This window comes from Pteronotus mesoamericanus, unplaced genomic scaffold (assembly GCF_021234165.1).
Source record: "Pteronotus mesoamericanus isolate MK-2021 breed Mesoamerican mustached bat unplaced genomic scaffold, CSHL_Meso_final scaffold_167, whole genome shotgun sequence".
In the NCBI taxonomy this organism is placed as follows: domain Eukaryota; kingdom Metazoa; phylum Chordata; class Mammalia; order Chiroptera; family Mormoopidae; genus Pteronotus; species Pteronotus mesoamericanus.
Genome location: NW_026555308.1, coordinates 41,133,579 through 41,157,949, shown reverse-complemented (window position 1 = coordinate 41,157,949; position 24,371 = coordinate 41,133,579). Strand labels below are relative to the sequence as shown.

Sequence of the window (24,371 nt, the reverse complement as noted above, 5' to 3'; positions counted from 1 at the left end):
CTAGTTTGCTTAGCATTTTATCATTAATAGATATTGGATATTGTCAAATTTTTTTCTGCATCAATTATAATGACCCTTTGGTTCCCTATATTCTGTTAATCTTGTGAATCACATTGGTTAATTTTCAAATGTTAAACCAACCCTGTATTACTAAGATAATACATAGTAGATCACTAGATATGTTATCTTTTTTATGTCACTGGATTTGTTAATATTTTGTTAAAAAATATTTGGTTTATGTCATTGGTTTGTTAATATTTTGTTAAAAAATATTTGATTGTCTTCATATTTTTCTGAAATTTCTTTGTCAGGTTTTTTACTAGAGTTACTGATCTCATAAAATAAGTTAGGCTGTTTACTCTCCTTTATTTTTTAAAAGTTTGCATAGAACTTAGTGAAGTTTGATAGAACTTCGTAATGAAACCATTAAGATTTGCTTTGAAGGGAAGAACTTTTTGCTCCATGTTTATTTTCATTAGTAAATACAGAACTTACTGATTTTCTTTTTCTTCTTGTGTCAATTTTGCTACTTAAACTTTCAAGAAATACAGTATAATATATCCATTTCATCTAAACTGTGAAATTTGTAGGCATAAAGTCTTTCATAGTATATTATTATCCTTTCAATGTCTGTAGAATGAGAAGTAATGACCCTTTTCATTCTTGATAGTGACATTTTAAATATTTGATATTTCAACTCTCTGATGTTTGGATTTTTTTTAGCATTCCATTTTATCCTTTTTTTTTTTTTTTTTTTTGGCTATTTCTTTCCATCATTTTTTAGTGGTTGCTCTATAGATTGCAATACATATAACTAACCTTCCACAGACTACTTAAATATTGTACTGCTTCATATAAAAATGTAGAAAACTTGCAACCACATAGGTCCCTTTGCCCTACATACAACCTTCATATGGTAGTTGTCATAAGTGTAACATTTACATACATTGAAAACCCGACAGATAATGTTATATAATATTTGTTTTCCATATTCAGCCACATTTTAAAGAACTTAAAAGGAAAAAAATAATAGTGTTTTATATTCACCCTAATGTTTAACATTCCTTTTGTTCTTCCTTCTATCCTGATAGTTCAGATTTCTTTCTGATACATTTACCTCCAACCTGAAATACTTCTAGCATTTCTGGTAAAGTGGGTCTGTTATCAATGAATTCTTAGTTTTCTTTTATCTGACAATGTTGTTACTCTGCCTTTATTCCTGTAAGATATTTTTGTTGTCTATAGAATTGTGGGTTGACAAAGACATCTTCTAGAATTTTGATTGGGAGTACATTAAATCTACCAGTCAATTTGGAAAGAATTGCCATCTTAATGAAAGATGTTATTTCACTTTATTCTGTCCCCCATCATTTCTTTTAAATAACCTCTGATTTTTGGAATTGTTTTCATATATAATGTGTAATTTTCATTATCTGCTTTTAATATTGTTTCTTTTCCTTGGATATTAACAGCTTGCTTATAATAAGTGTGGGGGTTTTCTCTTTGATTTTTATACTATTTGGAGTTCACAAAGATTTTTGACATGTAGATTTGTTTCTTTCAACTAAATTTGGGGATTTTTTCAGTCATTATTTCTTTAAACAGATTTTATGTCCTAGTGTCTTGCTCCTCTAATTCTGAGATGCCAATAACATATATTTTTTATTTTTTGATATTTTATGGGTCCCTGCAGTTCTGTTTACATTTTTCTATTTTTCTTTGTTTCCTTCATCTTGGATATTTTATATGCTGTATCTTCAAGTTTACTGAGTCTTCCCTCTGTCATCACCAGTATAGTTGAGCCTATGCAATGATTTTCTTTTTCATTTCAGAGAGTTTATTTTTAAGATTTAACATTTCTATAATGTTCCTTTTTATAGTTTCTATTTCTCTACTGAGGATGTCTGCTTTTGCATTTATTTTTATTTTAGGTGTGTTTTCCTTTATTTCATGGAGTTGTAATAGCTGCTTTACATCTGGTTATCATGATGTTGTCATTAGGTGATTGCTTTTCTCTCTAGAATTGATATTTTTCTTGTTCTTTGTGTGTCTAGCAATTTTGAATTGTGTCCTGAATATTATGAATATTATATTGTTTAGGCTTTAAGTCCCTGTTACATTTCTCTGGATATTGTTGATGTTGTTTTAGGAGACAATCAAACAGAGTCATTCATTGCTCAAGGTACTGCCAATGTTGCAAGACCAGTCTAATTTAAGTTAGACTTTACTTTTTTGGACCTCTTGAGTCATGTTTGATTTTTAGAGATGCATTCCAAAGGTAAATATATAAAACCATTTTATTTGGAAGAGAATCTAGTTTTTTATTGTTCCTCAGTTAGGAAAATTGAATTAAAAAGGAAAAAGCACCAAATAGACAACCTGCCTTCAGCAGGGATCACTCCTAGGAGAAGATGGTATGGATATATTCATTCAAAAAAATATTTCTTGAGAACCTACTAAGTGTTAAGTACTATTCTGAGCATTGGGAATACAGCTCTGAAGAACACTGATGGGCCCCATCCCCATCACTCTTACATTCTCAAGGGCTTAACACCTGCAATTGTCACCTTTCCCTCCTGCGTTACAGTTAACAATATTATTAGTATTTGCATATGTACATGTAATAGCCCTCATATTAAGGGAAAAACTGTTTTGACCTGAAACCCCCTTCTAGATACCTCTCCAGTTCTCTGTGCCCTTTTGCAGTAAACTGGTTCGAGATACTGAAACTCACTCTTTCCACTTCCTTTTTCATTCTCTTTGAACACACTCCAATTATGCTTTTGTGCTCACCACTCCACTGAAACTGCTGTGTGTTTCATAAATTCCATGTTGCCAAATCCAATGGCAATTCATAATCCTCATCTTTCTTCTCAGTAGCAGTTGACAGAATTGATTCCTATTCCTTCTTGAAAAGCTTTCCTCCCTTTGCTTCTAGGACACCAGCCTCTCTCTTGGTTTCCCTCCTGCCTCACTTGCTGCCCCTTCCCAATCTCCATTTTTCTATCCTTCTCCAAATGACAGAGCACTTTAGGACTTAGTCCTTGAACACCTTCTTTTTCTTCTCCGTGCTCACTCTCCAGCTGAAAGCATTCTCCAATGACATAGCTTCAAATATCATCTAAAAGCTCACAACTCTCAGACCTCTCCTCTGGCCTCCAGACTAACATACCCCACGGCCTACTCAACAGCTCTACCTGGTTATCTAATAGACATCTCTAACTCAACATGTCCAAAATCACCCATCCCCAATGTTGAATTAGTTTTTATTGCATTTGATAAAACACAGACACAAGAAAAACTAAGGAAAAAAATTACTTTAATTACATGGGAATTAAAAAACAAAAAACACCTCAAGAGATACAGAGGTAGACAATCTAGAATATGTATGGCAGTCATACTCATCAGGGACCCAGGCTCCTTATCTCTTGATGTGTTTCCAACTTTGATGTTTCCACTTATGTTAGAAGGAGGAATAAATGTAGGGATATTTCCCCTTTCCTTTAAAGAAACTTCCTAGAAATTTTAGACAAGTCTCCTGCTTACATCTCATTAGCCAGAACTTAGATTATAATGGCTGACTCTGCTACATTCTGTGAACCTGGTCCTTCCCCTCGTCATCCCCATTTCCATAAATGTCAGCTTCATCCTTCCAGTTGCTTAGGTCAGTATATGTCAGGGTCATCATGACCCTTTTTCTCTCCTATTCCACATCTTCTCTACAAGCAAATTCTACTGATTGTACCTTCAAAATATATCCTGACTCTGACAGCTTCTGACCAACTCTGCCACTTTCATCTTAGTGTAAGCGATGGCCTCTCTTTAACTTTTGAAATTGTCTCCTAACTGGTGGGCTCTCTGGTTCTGCCAGTCCATTCTCCATATAGTAGCGTATTGTGTGTGTGTGTGTTCAGATTGATTATTGAATGTTTTCCCCTCTAGAATTAGAGACTTGCTCTGGTTTGTTCACTGTGGTTTTCACTATCAGATCAGGGTGGTCAGGGCAGATGTCTCCAAGGAGAACATTTGAGCTATGAATGAATGAAGAGGAGTCAGCTATGCAAAAGTCTAGGAGTACACACCAGGCAAAGGGAACAGCTAAGTGGAAGGGCCCTACAGTGCAAATAATCTTGTCATGTTTAGGGAACTTTTCCTGCATTGGGGGACAATAAGAAGCTCCCTATGTCTAGAATATAGCAAATTATGGAGAGAGTAGAACGAGATGAAGTGGGAGAAAGAGACACAGCCAAATCATCTTGTAAGTTTTCCCTGACCCAGATGCAATAGAAAAAGTGTTGGGAAGCTCTATCAGGGCTGTTCAACCTTTTGGCATCTCTGAACCACACTGGAAGAAGAGTTGTCTTGGGCCACACATCAAATACATTGTGACACGTAATCACACACACACACAAATCTCATAATGTTTTAAGTAAATTTATGATGTTGTCTTGGGCCATTCACAGCCATCGTGGGCTGCAGGTTGTACACCCCTGCTAGATTATACTACAGTCTACTACTCAGTAACTACTAGCGGCACTCAGCTATTTAATTAACAAAAAGTAAATAAAATAAAATATTCAGCTTCTCAACCACACAAGCCACAGTGCAAGTGTTCAGTGGTCACTTGTGGACAATGACTACCTACTGAACAGCACAGCATGGATAGAGAATTTTCCATCATCACAGAAAGTCCTGTTGGACAGTGCTGCACTAGGAAAGTCAATCAAAGGAGAAGTGATACCATGTTGGCTTAGCCTCTCTCCTCTGTGGTTTTTCTCTTAACCTTAGAATCATTGTTTTTCTAGTAAAATGGAAATATATGTGGTGCCTAGAAAATTAGTATGTGGCCTGTTCCATATGCAAATATTCACGTGAGTGATTTTTACCTGTGACAGGAAAGACTGGTAAATCACAAGTATTCTTAACCTCATTATAAATAAATTGCAACTGTAAAAATACAAAGTGGAGAAGTCACTAATGTGAAAGTGACTTTCAATTTGTTTTAATAGGTGTTTTTTGTGTTTTATAATCTAGGGATCTTGCTGCAAGAAACTGCCTGGTAGGTGAAAATAATGTTCTGAAAATCAGCGACTTTGGAATGTCTCGTCAAGAGGATGGTGGAGTGTATTCATCTTCTGGGTTAAAGCAGATTCCCATTAAATGGACAGCACCAGAAGCTCTTAACTATGGTAAGACTGGACACTCTCTTTTTGGTGGTAGAAAATGGACTCCATCAGAATAAAACATTCACGAGCAAAATTAGAGGGGTACAGCAGAATCCAAGTTAGAATGATGTATAAATGTTCATAATTTGCACTTAAACATGAGCACCAACTTAACTCCTTAACTTTACTGATCAGATTTCTATATGCAAGGTTGCTAGATTTGAAAGATGGATATACTCACAAGCATTTTTAAATCTGAAAGTTCTTTTTTATCCAAAAATGATTTTTTTTTTTTACTTCTTTAAATTAAATTTATTGGGATGACATCGGTTAATAAGATTGTATAAGTTTCAAGTGTACAGTTCTGTAACACATCATCAGTATATTACATTGTGTGTTCACCACCCAAAGTCAAGTCTCCTTTTAACGCCGTATAACCCTCTTCATCATTCCTCCGCCCCCTTACTGCTCTGATCATCATCATACTATTGTCTGTGTCTATGAGTTTGTTTTATTTGTTCATTTGCTATTTTGAGTGAAGTCATATGGTTCTTCTTTTCCATAGACTTATTTCTCATATTATGATACTCTCAAGATCTGTCCATATTGTCGCAAAGGCTTTTTATGGCTGGGTAGTATTCCATTTTGTATATATGTACTACATCTTCTTTACCTAGTCATCCTTCAGAGGGCACTTAGCTTGTTTACATGCTGTGGCTACTGTGAATAATGCTACAGTGAACATAGGGGTACGTATGTCTTTCTGAATAAATGTTTTTAAATTTGGGGGGATAAATATACATAGGAAGGATTGCTGGGTCATATGCTAGCTCAATTAATTTGGAGGAACCTTTATACTGTTTTCCATGGAGGTTGTACGAGTTTACATTCCCACCAGCAGTGTACAAGGGTTCCTTCTTTCCTAGATCCTTGCCGAACTTATTTCTTCTCTTACAGATAATAGCCATTCTAACAGGTATGAAGTGGTATCTCATGGTGGTTTTGATTTGCATTTCCCTATAGCTAGTGAATTCAAGCATCTTTTCATATATCTATTGGCCACTTGTATATCTTCTTTGGAAAAGTATTCAGGTCCTCTGTCCATTTATTAATTGAATTGTTTGGTTTTTTTGTTGAGTTGTATGAGTTCTTTATATATTTTGGATATTAGCCGCTTATCAGAGGTATCATTTGCAAATATTTACTCCTATTTAGTTGGTTGCCTTTTAGTATTGTTGATGATTTCTTTAGCTGGGCAGATGGTTTTTAGTTTGATGCAGTCCGTTCATTTATTTTTGTTTTTACCTCCTTTGACTTTGGGATCAAGTTCACAAAAACTACTCTGAGACCAAGGTCTGTAAGTTTAGTACATATGTTTTCTTCTATGCAGTTTATTGTTTTAGGTCTTATAGGTAAGTTTTTAATCCATTTTAAGTCATTTTTTTGTGCATGGCATCAGATAGCAGTCTAGTTTCATTCTTTTGCATGTTGCTTTCCAGTTTTCCCAAAATATTTATTGAAGAGGCTTTTTTTTCTCAATTGTATGTTTTTAGCTTCTTTGCTGTAAATTAGTTGCCCATCTATGCATGGATTTTTTTCTGGGCTCTCAATTCTGTTCCATTGATCACTGCCATTTTCCTGCCAACAACATGCTGTTTTGATTATTGTAGCTTTGTAGTGTAGTTTGAAGTCAGGGAGTGTGATACCTTTGTCTTTGTTCTTTTTTTCTCATTTTGGTTTTTTTGGGTCCTTTGTGGTTCTACCCAGCTTTGATTTTTTTTTTGTTGTTGTTCTATTTCTTTAAAAAATGGCATTGGGATTTTGCTGGGGATCATATTGAAACTGTATATTGCTTTAGATAATATGGCCATTTTAACTATGATTCTTCCAATCTAGAAACATAGTATATCTTTCCATCTCTTTGTATTTTCTTCAATTTCTGTCAATAGTGTCATGTAGTGTTCAGTGTATACGTCCTTCACTTCCTGTGTTAAGTTTATTTCTTGGTATTTTATCCTTTTTTTTTTTTGCAATTTGGATTGTTTTCTTCATTTCTTTTTCAGGTATTTCATTGTTAGTATATAAGAATGCAATGAATTTTTGTACATTGACTTTGTATCCTTTGCTGTATTTTATTTTTATTTTTATTTTTTAATTATATTACATTCATTATGCTATTACAGTTCTGACTTTCCCCCTTTGCCCCTCTCCACCCAGCACCCTTCACTCCCTCAGGCTGTGCCCCCACCATTGTTCATGTCCACGGGTCATGTGTATAAGTTATTTAGCTACTCCATTTCCTATACTGTACTTTACATTCCCATTCCTATTCTGTAACTACCTATTTGTAATTCTTAATCCCCTCACCTTTTTACCCATTCCCAACACCCCCCTACCACCTGGCAACCACCAAAACTCTCTCTGTATCCACGATTCTGTCTCTGTTCTTCTTGTTTGCTTAGTTTGTATTTTACATTCAATTGTTGATAGATATGTTTTGTTTTGTTTTGCCATTTTACAGTCCATAGTTTTTATCTTTTTCTTAAGTAATCTCTTTAACATTACATATAACAATGGTTTGGTGATGGTGACCTCCTTTAGTTTTTTCTTGTCTGGGAAGCTCTTTATCTGTCCTTTGATTCTAAATTAAATTTTTGCTTGGTAGAGCAATCTTGGCTGTAGGTCCCTGATTTTCATGACTTTGAATATTTCTTGCCAGCCCCTTCTAGCCTGTGAAGTTTCTTTTGAGAAATCAGCTAACAGTCTTATGGGAACACTTTTGTAGGTAATATCTGCTTTTCTCTTGCTCCTTTTAAGATCCTCTCTTTATCTTTATCCTTTGACATTTTAACTATGATGTGTCTTGGAGAGAGCCTCTTTGCATCCATTTTGTTTGTGACTCTGTGCTTCCTGGACTTAAACATCTATTTCCTTCACCAAATTAGGGAAGTTTTCTTTCATTATTTTTTTCAAATAGATTTCCAATTTCTTGTTCTTTCTCTTCTCTTTCTGGCTCCCCTATGATGCAAATGTTGGAGTTGTAGTTGTCCCATGGGCAGCTTATACTTTTCTCATTTTTTGTATTCTTCTTTCTTCATGTTTTGATTGGTTATTTTTTGCTCCCTTATGTTCCAAATCATTAATTAGATTCTCAGCCTCATCCACTCTAGTGCTGTTTCCCTATAAATTGTTCTTTATTTCAATTAGTGAATCCTTCATTTCTGACTGGATCTTTTTTATGCTGTTGACATCCTCACTAAGTTCCTCAACCATCCTTGTAATCAGTGTTTTGAGCTCTGTATCTGGCAGATTATTTAACTCTACTTTTAGTTTTTTTTTTTTTCCTGGTGTTTTGATCTGTTCTTTCATTTGAGCCATGAATTTTTGTCACCTCATTTCAGCAGCCTCCCTGTGTTTGTTTCAGTGTTTTAGGTAGAGCTGCTTTGACTCCATGTTTTGCTAGTATGGCTTAATGGAGTAGGTGTCCTGTAGGGCCCAGTGGCACAGCCTCCCCTATCAAGGTGCGCCCTTTGTGTGAGCTGAGTACACCCTCCTCTTGTAGTTGAGCCTTGGTTGCTGTTGGGAAGTCAATGGGAAGGGTTCATCCAGGCCAGTCAGCTTCAAGTATTGGCTGTGACCACTTATCACCAACCTCCTTGGATTATCTGCTATTCAGGGGCAAGGTGGTGGTGCTCTGATGTGGTCTGTAGCTGTCCACTGAGTGAGCTGGCCCTGGGGTTTCCCAGCTGGTGCAGGCCAAGATCAGCCTCCACCTAGTCTGACCTGGGGCCACCCTACCTGAGCTATAAAGCAATCTGAGATAGCTGCTACTTGTGTTGGGCATGGAGATTCCCAGGCAAAGTGAAGCTGTGAATCTAGTCTGGCTGCTGCTAGTGCCATGCCTGGGGCTCAGGGAAGCCAGCTATTGTTTTAGAGGATTTAGGAAGTTGCGAATCATGAGCCAAGACCAGCCATTCATATGCAAAAACAGCTTGGATGGGCCAGTAAATTGGGTGGGGCAGAGTCTCTGGGGATCTCCAAAGCAGTCAAACAGTGTTAGCCAGGCTGATGGAGTCTCAGATATGGCACCAGCTTGCCAGTTCTTTTGGGGGTGGGGCGGGGGGGGGTTCAGAAAAGGGACAAGGGACAATGGCCTCTGCCTACCTTCCTGTCTGGGAGAAAGCTGTGTCACAGCTCTCGCTTTGATGCCAGACACTTTGGTTCCTCCCCATATGCCACTGGTGCCTTTCAAGCTGCTACGCTGGTGCTGGAGTCCAGAGGGAGTGATTCTGAGTAGGTGAGTCTGTATATCGGTTCTTTAAGAGGAACTGCTTGGGACTCCAGAAGTTTCTTCCACTGACTCAATCCCTGCCGGTTTTTGCAGCCAGAAGTTTTAGGGACTTGTAATCCTGACACTGGAACCCTGGGCTGGGGGATCTGGTGTGGGGCTGGGACTCCTAGCTCCTAAGGTAGCCCTCCCAAATTTTTATCCACCACATGTGGGTGTGGGACCAGCCCATTCCACATCTCCGCCTTACACACCAGTGTGGATGGATGGGGTTTCTTTAATTCCGTAGTCGTCAGACTTCCATTCAACTCAGCTTCTGCTGGTTCTGAGTGATGGTGGTTCTGTGTTTTAGTTGTAATTTTGATGTAGTTGTGCAAAGAGGCGAGCCCTGTCTGCCTATGCCACCATCTTGACCGGAAGTCCTGTTTATAGTTTGATAGTCTTCTGGTGAAGTCTTTAGAGTTTTCTATATACAGAATCATGTCATCTGCAAAATGTGACAGTTACTTCTATCCTCCCAATTTGAGTGCCTTTCTTTCTTTCTTTTGCCTGATTGCTGTGGCTCAGCCTTCCAGTACTATGTTGAATAATAGTAGTGAGGGGAAGTCTAGTCTTTTTCCTGATCCTAGCTTAAGAGCTCATAGTTTTTCAGCATTGAAGGTATTAGCTGAGGGTTTGTCATATGTGGCCTGTAGTATGTTGAGGTACTTCCCTTCTCTACCCACTTCATTGTGTGTTGTAATCATAAGTGGATATCATATCTTGTTAAATGCTTTTTTGGCATCTATTGATATGATAGATGAGATGGGGCAGATTCGCAGGTGTGTGGCTTTATATTTTCTTCCCTGGTGATTGTGGCTGCTTAACTTCAGACACCACCCCTAACACTGCTTCTCCACCTCTGTCCCTGGGCTCAGCCTCAGTGTGCACCTGTCACTGTGGCCCTCTGCACTGCTAACTGGGGGTTGCAACCCAGCCCTCCACTATGCTGAATTCCCTGAGGCGCAGAGAGCTCTGGACTGTGCCTGCAGCTGTCCTCTCTGTCCTTCCCTCTTCCTGACTCCCCTGCTTGTTTCAATGCACAGATCTCTCAGATGTGTTTGTTGCACTGAGCAGGGAATCCTTGATTGAATTGTCCAACTTGCAACTTTAAGGGGAGAGGAAAAGAGGTTTTCCCACTTTCACATGATGCTGATGTCACTACCTGATTTTTATTTTAAGAGTTCAGTTATACACAGAGCAAAAGTGTTGCTGTGGCTTTGAACTATTCCTTTTGAATTTCTGTTAATTGGCCCAATAACCTCATCTAATGTTAGGTTGCTAAAATATTAAGCCAACCAATTCTGTAGTTTCTTACTCTGAAAATCAACATGGTTTCTTAGCGTCTCAGTCTGTGGAACTTGTGGGAAGAGAGAAATGGGAGTTACATTTTAAAACAGCAGGGAATTTTTTTTGCTTCAATTTTTGTGTCATTGTAATTAGAAATAAATATATCTTGCATTATCTGTGGTTGGGATGAAATGGGCCTTAACAAAATAGGTAACAGCCCAAGAATTTTTGAAAAAAACATTGTGCTTTAAGTGAAATTAGAAATTGCATTTTCATTAAGGGAAGCAGCACATGAGCCATGGGCTGGTGAATGGGTTTAGTGTGTTTTGAATTAAAATATCATAAACAGATTTTCTGTTGCTTTAAAATGAAAAATTCATGAAAAATAAGGCATTTATAAATTTCTGAATCTATTGCCTGAACTAAAGACAAAGCTTTTTTAAAAATTGAAGTGAAAATTCATGTAACAAAATTAACCATTTTAAAATGAATAATTCTCTGGCATTTATTATAGTTCACAATATTGTACAACCCTCTCCCCTATCTAGTTTTAAAACATTTTCATCACTCCAAAATAAAACCCTATACTCAGTAAGAAGTTACTGCCCATTTGTCTATCTCCCTGGCCACTGGAAAACCCATATCTGCTTTTTGATGCTGTGGATCTACCTATTCTGAATATTTCATAGAAATGGAATCATACAATATATGGCCTGTGTATGATTTTTTTTTCAGTTAGCATAACGTTTTTAAAATCCATCCATGTTGTAACATGCATTATTTTATTCCTTTTAATGGCTGGTTAATATTCCATTGTATGTATTTACCAAAACTTATTCATCCATTGATGTATATTTCAATGCTTTTTACCTTTTGGCTATTGTGAATAACACTAATATGAACATCCCTGTGGACACGGATTTGAGTATTTTCAATTTTTCTAAGTAAACACTAGGAAGCATATGGTAATTCTATGTTTAACTTTTTGAGGAACCAACAGATGTTTTCCAGATAAAGCTGTGAAATGTAATTGGTTTGGAACTTAGTTGGGGGACGTTCAGAAACCAGAATCTGTTTTGTATTTTGTACACCAGTGATACTGTGGAATAGCTGTCATTATGAGAAATTGACAAAGCTGTTCTAGTTGCCACCAGTGATGTTTTCAAAGTTAGCATTACACGGATAGTGAGCCTCACCCTTAGTTTGTCTTCCGTTGTGCTACTGGAAGAAGCTTTTGTGAGCTTTCTAGAGATTGCAAACTAATTCTTTTCCTGGTGTCTAGAGGAAACAGCAGCTCTGTTAATTTTCCATAGCAATTTTTTTTTCCCGGAGTGGTGGTATTACTGGAAGGCTATATTTCTAAGGAGATCATTCACAGGATAAAAGATAGGCTTGTAACCCATGTGTTCCCGAGGGGTTTTCTTTAAAAAACAAAACATCTTTAAGCACCTTCTTACAGCATCCCTTTAAGGGAGGTGGAAGTGGACTTCGGAGGCCCTAAAGGCTCACCGGTAAAATCCAGTTCTCTAGAATTTGTTCTTATACCTGTTTGCTAGATGTTCTACATTATATTGCCTTTACAACTCCTCTTTCTTTTAAGCAATTATGCCAAGGAAAATTCTGTGTTTCAATAAAAGTATAATTTCAAGCTGAAAAAATTATTTACAAATCAAAATTCTAATTCCAGCTATCTGTAACAGCCAGAACTAAAGCATTATATTAAAAAAAAAAATAAATGTAGTTGTTATGAAATATTTTATTAGTTTCAGGTGTAAAATACAGTAGTTTGACATTTTCACACCTTACAATGTAATTACCCCACTAATTCTAGTAATCACCTGTCACCATCACAGTATTATTGACTATATATCTCCCCTCACCTAGTCCCCCATCCCTCCCTTCTGATGATCATCAGTTTGAGCTTCATTTCTACATGCCTGTTTTTGCTTGGCTTATTTTAGCTTCTACATATAAGTGACACCATATAGTATGTCTTTCTCTGACTTATGTCACTTATAATATCCTCTAAGTCTATCTATGCTGTTGAAAATGGCAAGCTTTCATTGTTTTTATTGCAACATAATATTCCATTGCATATATACACGCCATGTCTTCTTTAGCCATTCATTGGTTGATGGACATATATGTTGCTTCCACATCTTCACTATTGTAAATAATGTTGCAATGAACATAGGGATGGATATATAATTTATGAATATATTCTTCCATTCAGTAGATTGTCTTTTTGTTTTATTGATGGTTTCCTTCACTGTACAGAAGCATTTTAGTTTGTTAGAGTCCTATTTGTTTTTGCTTTTGTTTCTCTTATTTAAGGGAACATATCCAAAAAGACATTACTCAGACTGATGTCAGATAATTTACTATGTTTTCCTCTATGAGTTTTATAGTTTCATGTCTTCCATTTAAGTCTTTTAATCCATATTGAGTTTATTTTTGTATATGGCATAAGAAAATCTTCCAGTTTTCCCAATACCACTTGTAAATTGTTTTTGTGCCAATATCATACTTTTTTGATTACTATGGTCTTATATTTGAAATTAAGGAACATGATACTCCCAACTTTGTTCTTCTTTCTCAAGATTTCTTTGGCTATTTGGGGTCTTTTGTGGTTCCATATAATTTTAGAATTATTTATTCTAGTTCTAAGAATAATATCATTGGTCTTTTGATACGAATTGCATTGAATCTGAAAATTGCTTTGGGTAGTATGACCATATTAATCCTTCCACTCTATGAGCATGGTATATAGCCTTCCATTTTATTGTGTCCTCTTCATTGTCATTATTTTCAGAGTACAGGTCTTTCACCTCCTGGTTAAATTTATTCTTAGGTATTTTTTTTTTTTATTGCAACCATAGATGGGATTGTGTTCTTAATCTCTCCTTCAGACTGTTTTTTATTAGCATATAGGAACATGATGGACTTCTGTATATTAATTTTGAATCCTTTTCTTTACTGAATTCTTTTATAATTTTATTAATTTGTGGTCAATTCCTTAGGGTTTTCAATGCATACAATCATATCATCTGCAAACAGTGACATTGTTACTTCTTCCTTTACAATTGGAGTGCTTTTTTTTTTTTCTTGTCTGATGCTGTGGCTAGGACTTCTAGAACTATATTGAATAACAGTAGTGAGAGTGGGTATTCTTGTCTTGTTCCTGATCTTAGAGGGAAAGCTTTTAGTTTTTCACCATTGAGTATGTTGTTAGTTGTGGGTTTGCCATATACAGTCTTAAGTTGAAGTAAGTATTCTACCTTCTTCATTGAAAGTTATCATAGATGTTGAATTTTGTCAAATGCTTTTTCTGTGTCTATTGAAATAATCACATGATTTTTATCCTCAGTTTGGTTAATGTGATAAATCACATTAATTATTTTGTAGATGTTGAACTGTCCTTGCATCCTGGTATAAATCCCACTTAATCATGGTGTATAACCCTTTTAATGTACTATTAAATTCAGTTTGCTAGTATTTTGTTGAGAATTTTGGCATCTATGCTCATCAGGAATTTGGGCCTATAATTATTTTACTTTGTAGTGTCTTTTTCTGGTTTTGGTATCAGGGTTTGGCTGGCCTCGTAGAATGAGTTTGGAACCATTTCTTCCTGTTTGACTGTTTGGACAGGTACTGATTCTACTTTAAATGTTTGGTAGAATTCACCTGGGAAGCCATCTGGTCATGGGATTGTGTTTGTTGGGAGTTTTGTTAATACTGCTTTAGGTTTCTTGCTAATAACTGGTCTGTTAAGATTCCTGGTTTATTCTTGGTAAGTCCTCTGTTTCTTGGAATTGCTAAGACTGAATCATGAAGAATTAGAAAATCTGATCACACCATTATTGATTCAATTTTACAAGTAATCAAAAATCTGCCAAAAAACAAGTCAGGTACCAGACAGTTTCACTGGTGAATATAAAGAAGAAAACCAATTTTCCTCAGACTCTTCCAAAAAACAGAAGAGGAGAGAGTACTTGCAGATTCATTTCTCAAGGCCAGCATTATTTTAACCGTGTTGACAGGATGCCACAAGAAAAGACAATTACAGGCCAATATCACTGATAGACCTAGATGCAGAAATCCTCAACAGAATATTAGTAAACTGAATTCAGTAATACATCAAAAGAACCATACACCATGATTAAATGAAAACACAGGATGCAACAATGGTGCAGTACCCACAAATCAATCACGGTTGTTCACCACATTAACAAAAGAATAAAATTCATATGATTATCTCAATAGATTTGGGAAAAGCTTTTGGCAAAATTCAACACCTATCTATGATAAAAACTCTCCATAAGATGGGATAGAGGGAACTTACCTCAACATAATAAAGGCCAGATTGGACAGACCCACTGCTACTATCATTCAATAATGAAAAGCCAAAAGCTTTTTCTCTAAAAGCAGGATCAAGAGAAGGATGCCCACTTCTGCTACTTTTATTTAACATAGTACTGGAACTCCTTGCCATGGCAGTTAAGCAAGACAAAGAAACCAAATCAGAAAGCGATAAAATTGTTAGTATTTGCATACAAAGACTTCACCAGGAAACTGTTAGAACTAATCAATGAGTTCAGTAAAGTTTCAGGATATAAAATCAATATATGAATATCTGTTGTATTTCTAGATACAAGTAATAAACTACCAGAAAGAGAAATAAAGAAAATCTTATTTACAATTGCATTAAAAAAGGATAAAATACCTAGGAATAAATTTAACCAAGGAGTTGAAAGACCTGTACACTGAAAACTATATACAACATTGATTAAAGAAATTGAAGATCATAGATTGCTATAGGTAATAGGTCATTTTAACAATCTACAGATTCAGTGTAATTCCTATCAAAATTCCAATGGCATTTCTCACAGAAGTAGAGAAAACAATTCTAAAATGTGTATGGGACCCCCAAGAGACCCCAAATTGCCAATCAGTCTTAAGAAAGAACAACGAAACAGGAGGCATCAGTCCCTGACTTCGAACTATACTACAAAACCATAGCAATGAAAACAGTATGGTGTTGCATAAAAACAGACACATAGATTAATGGAACAGAATAGAGAGCACAGAAATAAAGCCATGCCTACATAGTCAATTAATTGATGACAGAGGGGCCAAGAATATACAATAGACAAACAATAGACAAAAAACAGTCTCATCAACAAATAGTGTTGGGTGTCTTACACCATACACAAAAATTAACTTAAAATGAATTAAAGACTTGCATTTTAGAAAACCATGAAACTTTTGGAAGAAAAAATAGGCAGTAATCCTGACATAAGTCATGGCAATGACTTTTTTGGACCTGATACCAAAAGCAAATATAAACAAGTAGGAGTACCTCAAGTTAAAATGCTTTTGCACAGCAAAAGAAACCATCAACAAAATGGTATGGTGTAACATACTGAATGGGAGAATATATTTGCAAATTGTGTATTTGACAAGGAGTTATATCCAAAATATATAAAGGACTCTTACAACCCAGTAGCAAAAAAGAAAATGGGTAGAAGATCTGAATCAACATTTTCCTAAAGAGAAAACTGTACAGGTGGCCAACAGGTACATAAAAAGACGCTCAGTGTCACTAATCATCAGGTAAATGAAATCAAAACAACAATTAAATATTACCTCGCATCTGTTAGAAAGGATGTTATCAAAAATAAGACAAATTTTGCTTAGGATGTGAAAAAAAGGGAACTTTTGAGCACTTTTGGTGGAAATGTAAATTGGTGCAGCCATGTGTAAGATGGTATGGAGATTTGTTTTAAAAATTAAAACTAGAAGTACCATATAATCCAGCAATTCCACTTCTGGGTATGTATCTGAAGGAAATAAATATCACTATTTTGAAAAGATATTATCCCCCCATGTTCATTGTAGCATTATTTATAATAGCCAAGATATGTATTGATGAACAATCAGATTGTTTCCGTAAGTGGATAAAGAAAATTTGGTAAAAAATATACAATGGGATACTATTTAGCCATTAAAAGGAATGAAATCTTGCCATTTGCCACAACATGGATGGATGTTGGGTGCCTAAATCAGACAGATAACAAATACCATAGGTGTGGAACCTTAAAAAGTACACACACAAAAACAAACAAACAAAAAAAAACAAATCCCTGGATACAGAGAATACATTGGTGGTGACCACAGATGGGGTTTCAGGATGAACAGAATGGACAAAGTGGGTCAAGGGTACAAACTGCCAGTTATATATATAAAATGTTATGGGGATGTTATGTATAGCATCATGATTATAGTTAATACTGTATTGATTATCTGAATGTTTCTATGAGAGTAGATGTTAAAAGTTCTCATCAAAAGAAAATATATATGACTGTATGGTGATAGATATTTACATATTTGTGGTAATCATTTTGCAATATATACAAATATCGAATTATGTTGTATACCTGAAACAAATATAAATTATTCCTCAATAACAAATATGTAAAAGATTTAAAATAAATTTTTTAAAAGTACCCATCAAAACCAGCTTCAAAGGTCAAATTCATAGAGTTATGTTATAAGCTTTTAATTCTGGAGTGGTGGTTTATATAAAACATGCCTCTCTTGATATCTGCCCAGATACTATTTTACAAAGAGAAGATATTTGACTCTGTATTCCTTGTACTATCTTGAAGAATTAGTATTAACTGTAGCCATTGAATGACTTTCATGAAAAGTGCTAAATTATTGGATGCTAAACATGAAAAACAGTTGATATGCAGACAAGAAAACTAATCTTCCTACTGAATATCATAGCAACTGTACATAATTACTGTCTACTAAGAGGGAAGCTAGTTTAAGCAGCTGGAGATGATAATTAGTAAGCAGACTTCAAACTCTGGCATTGAAGCAGTTTTCATAGTGTAGGCACACTCTGGTTCTCATTTTTTTTTTTTTTCAAGAAGGTGAAAAGGCCATCCTACCTTAAATAACAAGATGATTTTAAAGGAGAGGCATTCATAAATCCTGGAGTGGAAGAGTTCAGGCAGGTAGCTACAAGGAGGTAGAAATGAAATCGTTTTGGAATCCTTTAACTCCACTGCAAATGGGACTTACTTATGATAGTTTATGCCCTATATGTAAAAATATACAAATATGTTGGGAAAATCTTGGGAAGTCTTACCTCTTGTTTTTGGAAAAAACTTTTCTGCTTTGCCTCCGTGATTTCACATCCACCTCCAGAAGGTACTTTGTGCTGGCTTGTACGTCTATGCTTCTCTAGAAGACTATAAAAAAATATCCAAAGACCTTAGCTTATGTAGACTAGTAAAACAGGTGCGCCAAGATATTTTGACAAAACAAGGCTCCATGTAATTTAAAGAAGTTGTTTTTATCAGCCAGCCCTGTTCATTTGTACTCTATTCAAAACACATACAAAAAATATTTTCCGTAAGTGAAACTATCAGTGGAGAAAACAAGGCCCTTAAGCAAATAAGAATATCTGTAAACAATGATGAGTAAAAAATTTAAGCTAAGAAACTTTCCTTTTTGCATAAAAAAATCTAAGAAACTTTCCTTATTGCTTTAAGTTCATTTTTAATTTTAGTGGAATAAAAATGATGCAGGTAGAAGACAAAATTGCAGAAACCTAACTTATTCTCCTAGGCATTGATGTATACAAATTCATGTCTTTTTATATATATACTGTTCATTTCAAATAGATACCACAGGGACAATAAGCTTATATGCCAGCTGAATATTTGTTCTTGGTGGGGGAAAAAGTGATTTGAAAGCTATTTTGGTTAAACTAGCAGCCTGAAGACTGTTCATTTGTTTGGTAATATTGCTAGTCTTGGAGAGTAAAACCTGTGAAGGGAATAGGATCACTGGTTTTAAAGGTCCTTTGGTAAGTTTAATATGAAGCTATGTGACTGACATAGAAATGCATAGCCAAAAACGGTCACCTGCTTCTCCTCTCACCGGGCTGTGGTTCGTGTGCTCCTCCAGGGAGATACAGTTCGGAGAGTGACGTGTGGAGCTTTGGCATCCTCCTCTGGGAGACCTTCAGTCTCGGGGTCTGCCCGTACCCTGGAATGACAAATCAGCAAGCGCGTGAGCAGGTGGAAAGAGGTGAGCCAAAGACACGGGGTGCCGATGGGCAGTGCTCTGGTGTGCCTGTGGCTTTTCTGGGGCGAGGAGGAGGGTGCACACTGTGTGAGTCTGTAGAAGGGGCTGAGGTGTGTATACATCTGTTTCTGAACCCCATGGATAGTATGGCTCTTACCTAACGACAAACTTTTTGCTTTGAAAATAGAGAGCTCTAGGCTGTTCTCTCCTCCTGCAAGGGAAACCATTCTGTCCCTTCAAGGGAAACAGGACAGTGTTCCACAAGCTCCTGTTTTTTTATAGAATGACAGATAAACACCATTAATATTACTGCAAATTGAAATGTGGTTAGACTTCGGGAAGTTATTGAGAACTTTGTGGAACTTCTGAAGAAGTTCTGTGGTGTTCCCAGATCAGAGAGAGGAATGTGTAGGTGAAGGTGACACTGAGCGTATGTTTGTGTGGTCCACAGCTTTCAACAGAAGGAATGCTTTTGACAAAATGGCAATGCCTTAGCCTCAGGTTGCTCAGGAGGGCCAGGCTGCAGGATGGGGTGTAAGAGGGTGGCTGTAGCTTCGTGCCTGCCTTATCTCACCTCAAACGGACACTTTACTTCCTAAGGCAAACACACAAGCAGCTGACCAGCATGCTGTGGGGACACCACCCAGTAACCTGGAATTAAAGATTCTTCTCGAACTGTAAAGGAATATAACTCAATCATTTTTATTTTGCTTTTGAACCTGTGTTTATTAAATCCTCACCCTTTCTTCATCTCCAAAACCTGGTAGTATCGATGATTTAAAAAAAAAAAAAAAACAACTCTGCCTACAGCATCTAAAAGCAAATACTTGGAGCAAATAAAATATGCATTTGTATGTGAGGCATCTTATATAAGACTTTGCAATAAACAAACAAAATGTGAGTTCTGAACTAGAAGGTAATTCTTTGGCTTTGTAATATTGAATTCTGGCTTACTTGTAGGAAAAAAACCAGTTTGCTTTATAGGGTTTTTGTTTCAATTATTCCTACAACATAAGGTACTAAATTTACAAACTGCTTAATGCCCTGCATGAGCATTTATACCTTGTCTCCATTCTAAATTCTGTTGTTCTTGTCTTGGGTCCCCAGGATACCGGATGTCAGCCCCTCAGCACTGTCCGGAGGAAATCTTTAAACTTATGATGAAGTGTTGGGATTATAAACCTGAAAACCGCCCCAAATTCAGTGACCTTCAGAAAGAGCTCACTGTCATCAAGAAGAAGATCACATAGTGATGGGACAGTGCCAAACACAGCCTTTGGGACTCGGTCCTCCAGCAGAATAATACTGTTCTTCGCATTAACAATAAGTTTATACCACGTTACCTGCAACAGTCTGCTAAGGTTATATTTTTTATTAACTGTTTTTTTAAATAAGTGCCACTTTTTAAAAAAGGCAAAGGCAAATGCATTCAAGAAACAGACAGTTCTACCAAGGGCTTTATTAGCTCACCGCAGCAATCCTGCCATTTCAGGCCACTGTAAATAGAAAAAGCACAGGCTCTAATGTGAGGGAGAACAGCTCTTTTTCCCACCAAGACCATGATGCTTGTCAAGCTTTTCTACGTCAGCAGCACCTTTCACAGCTGCTGTCCTGTGCCTCAGACCCGACTCACTCGGTGCTGTAACTGCCGTGGCAATGCCATGTTTGCAGGACACCTGCCAGCTGAAACTGGCTCTCCGCTCTGCCAAGGCAAGTCTATATTTGTAAACACCCCTTTGTATTGGGAATTATTTGGCCCTCCTAGGGGTTTTCTTTATTGCCAGAAATAAGTGCAGTGTAAGAATCATCACACTCCTGCATTCTTAGTGAGGTGGTTGTTTCCCTCCTCTGTTTGGGCATCAGAAAGCTGTGCATGAGATGCCTCAGACTGCACACGCTAGCGCTGCTGCCGCAGCTTTTAAGGGTGTGTTAGAGAGCTGCGGCAGGGGCGGGGCTGGAGGAGAGGAGGTCAGAGAGGAGAAGGAAAACATCACGTGTCTTCCTAAGTTATGCCTTTGCAAGCATACACACGCATCTTTTTTATTTTATGGTTTGGATTCACGAAACAGGCTCTAAGAAATGCTTTTCAGGAGTTCATAGAAAAAGCCTACTTAATGGCAACAAAAAATTCTTTTAGAGAAACTGCAAAGCACAAGTCCACAGAACCAACAGCATACACTTGGTGAAGTACCTTCACCTCAGAGGGGGCATCGCAGAACTAACGCCCTTTGCTGGTACCAGTCTGCCGAGCTGTCAGATTTCCGCGACCCCAGTTCAGAAACAACGGGCACCTGAGCGCGCACACCACCGCGAAGCAAGGCAGGTGGGAAGGGAGTAAATAGTTAAGAAGATAAATGGACACTACTGAGGAAAAGCTATAAGACAGCTCTCCTATTTCCACTTTCCCCCTTTGTTACCCTTCCACTGCTACCAGGAAATTCTCATCCTTGGCCGACAGGTGTGCAAGCACCGTTCTGGAGATGCTTCATATGAATACGCAACAGTCAGATCTAGGATTCTGTTGAGCTAAATCTTTGCTGCGTCCAGGGAGCTTACCACATGTTCTGTATATAGTTGCCTCTCAGGATAAATGTGTGTGGAAGAGATGGTCATGCTCAGGGGTAAATGTGCCTTGGGAGCTTTTAATAAGTGCTCAGGCGTGTGTCCAGATAAATAGCACCTTAGTGATTATTTGGGTCTTTGTTTCTTGAAAGAGCTTACAGGATAGAAAACTCCTCCTGCCCTCTGCAGCTGTGTGCTGCCTGTGAATATCATTGCACAGGACTCACACTCAGTTCTCCGAAAAGCAGAAAGGATAACACTGAAGAGAAAAATAGCTTGTGTCTATCATTTCAATCTCCTTGAAAGTTTTGTACACATTAATGATTACTACACTCAGACTAAATTGAAAGCATAATAAACATGCCCTCAAAAACATACTGCAATATTCAAAGCAATTTTTTTAATCAGCACTGTTTTCATTTCTGTCAAATATTGTAAATAAATGGAACTTTCTTTTGATGGCATATACTGTGGTAAATCAGAGCACAGTCTCATGAATTAAAATAAGTGCTGTGGTCTTCAGGCCCTCGCTAGCCTTCAAATGTAAGACTAAGATAGCAATATTTCTATTCTTTGTCAGTATTTCTAGATGAACCTTTCTATAATATTCTTTGTTTATAAAACCAGCCTCCCATCACTTAGCAGCATCACTGCTAAGCTCTCAGCAAGGAGAGAGAATGATGGTTTTGGCTTTAATTTCGTAAACAAGACCTGAGGCTTAATCTTTGCATTCTGGTTTAAAGAAGGAACATGGCATTGATATTTCATTCATCCCAGCTGTCAGAATTTACAATTCACATCATAACTCTGTGCTTAAATTAAAGATGCTTTTCAAAACATCATGACATCTGCAGCATTTAAATTCTATTTTATTCTTTGTCCCAAAGCAGGCAGTGGTCTAGTTCAGGATTAATAACTCACTGAGAGTCTTTCAGGATCATATCAATTGAATAGAATATTAAATCTAATATAGGCACATGCATCAAAAAGAACTTATGCAAACCATTTTTTACTGTTAATTTTCTTGCACTTAAAGTATAATTTATTCATCCTTTCTGTCCTGATAATTGTTGAATTATGTACTTTAGGAAGTTAATCCATACCCAAAAAGCACACAAATACTGTTCTGAATTTGCGAGTTGATGCAGGAAAAGAAGACCAGATTTGCACAAAATCCTTTGACTTGTTTAGTAAGAAAACAGTTGTAACCAAAATTGCCTCTGGTCTGAATGTAATTAAGCCAGGTCACAAATCTTTGTTGTTAATGGATTTTTTTAAGCATTACATTTATCACTCCCATACAGTGCTGTTGCAATTCCTTAAATTATGAATGTGGAGGGCTGGGAGGTGCCCAGGTGGTCTGAATCTCACTACATTTTTCTATTTTGAATCACTAAAGAGGCTTTATGAAAAATATTTAGCTAGTTCATCATTTTTCAAGGAAAGGAATCTTTTAATGTCAAATTAACGTTTCTTACCAACATGTGAAACCTAAAGTTAGTTTTATATTTGAGTAATCTGAGTTTACTTCCCAAAACCAACATACAACCTTTCTCTTCCAAGAAAATAATAAACGATTAACAAGTTTTGTCTAACCTTTCAAAATCAGAGGCTTTATTTCAGCTCATCCTGCCACTAGGTCCCCAGTAAAAGGCCTCATGTAATCATTTTTCTTTATCTCCCAAATTTAATTTAAGCAATAAAGTTTTCATTCATAATTTACCATCTTACCACAAATACAATATTATTTAAACATCTTACAAGTAGATGAGCTTAGACCATGAGCCAAATTGTCTTAGTGCACATTTCACAATTGTTTTTTCATTTGAGGGTTATTTTAAAATGGAAAAAAAAAATGTTTAGTCGCCAAAATATTTCGAATTTTCTTTAAATCACAATACAGTTTTCCTGTCTGTCATACTCATGTTTCCATGTTGCCATATAGTTTATATAAAGTTTGGCTAATGCTACTAAAGTAACCATAGCTTCACAATACCAGAATGAGATTATGTCAAGAAGTGTTTGTTTTAACTATATGTCGCACATTGAGGACCTGTAGTGGGATAAACAAAAGGTAGAATGCAACAATACCTGTCCAGGTGGTATGTCACGCAGAGTTCTCTCAGTCCCTCCACTTTATAACTCATTTTTGTGACGTGAGATTAATTGAAATTTTCGGAAAAGAGGTTGTGTGCCTCAGCCCTCTTTTTTTCCCCCACATGCTCTCTTCATCACACCAATGGTATTTAAAATGTTTTTTATCAACAAAACTGATTGTCCATAAGCACTGTTCTGAGACATGTAAAGGCTGACTTTTGTATGTAGGCGGTCAGAGCTCTCACACTAAAACAGAATATTGCAAAATAAAAAGAGCAACAAAGGGGCAGACAATTGAAAGACACTTTTCTTTGTGTATTAATATGTTGATTAAATAGAAAGATTTTATATGAAAATGAGTTTATATTACTTTTCCATTATTCTATTAAGTTAGCATGAAAGTTTACCATTAAAATAAAGTGTTACCTCTTTTATTGCTTTGATTTGCTTATACATACCAGAAATTTTATTAAATATTTTATTTATTTTTGTTTTGATGAGTTTCATATCAAGTCTGAATATTATATTAGTTGGAAGAATCCAGAACTGCGTATTCATTTTTGCAAAAGAAAATACTCATGTACCAAAATTACCTACTTGAAAGAGATATTGGTACAGTCTTATAGTCCCATGAAGATATCCTTTAAAAAATAATGCTATGATATAAAAGATATATAAACGTATATATCTTAGTCATAATTCAATTTAAGAAAATATTTATTACCCCTTGAAAACCATCCTACTGCCTAATACTAATTCAAAGATAAAATTCTGAATTGTTAAGTATAGATACTAAGATTCACTTAGCTGCCTAATAAGGACTGAGATTC

At 36.4% G+C, this 24,371-nt stretch overlaps 1 protein-coding gene across 1 annotated transcript in view; it reads left to right on the top strand.

The window, feature by feature from the left end:
* FER (FER tyrosine kinase) overlaps positions 1-21,940 on the top strand; it is a 399,396-nt gene extending 377,456 nt beyond the window's left edge. Inside the window, exons 19-21 of the mRNA XM_054589991.1 lie at positions 5,035-5,189; positions 18,763-18,885; positions 19,990-21,940. Of these exons, the coding sequence (XP_054445966.1) occupies positions 5,035-5,189; positions 18,763-18,885; positions 19,990-20,132 (421 nt within the window). The 3' untranslated portion in view covers positions 20,133-21,940. The remainder of the gene's footprint in view (positions 1-5,034; positions 5,190-18,762; positions 18,886-19,989) is intronic.
* Positions 21,941-24,371: the final 2,431 nt, after the last annotated feature.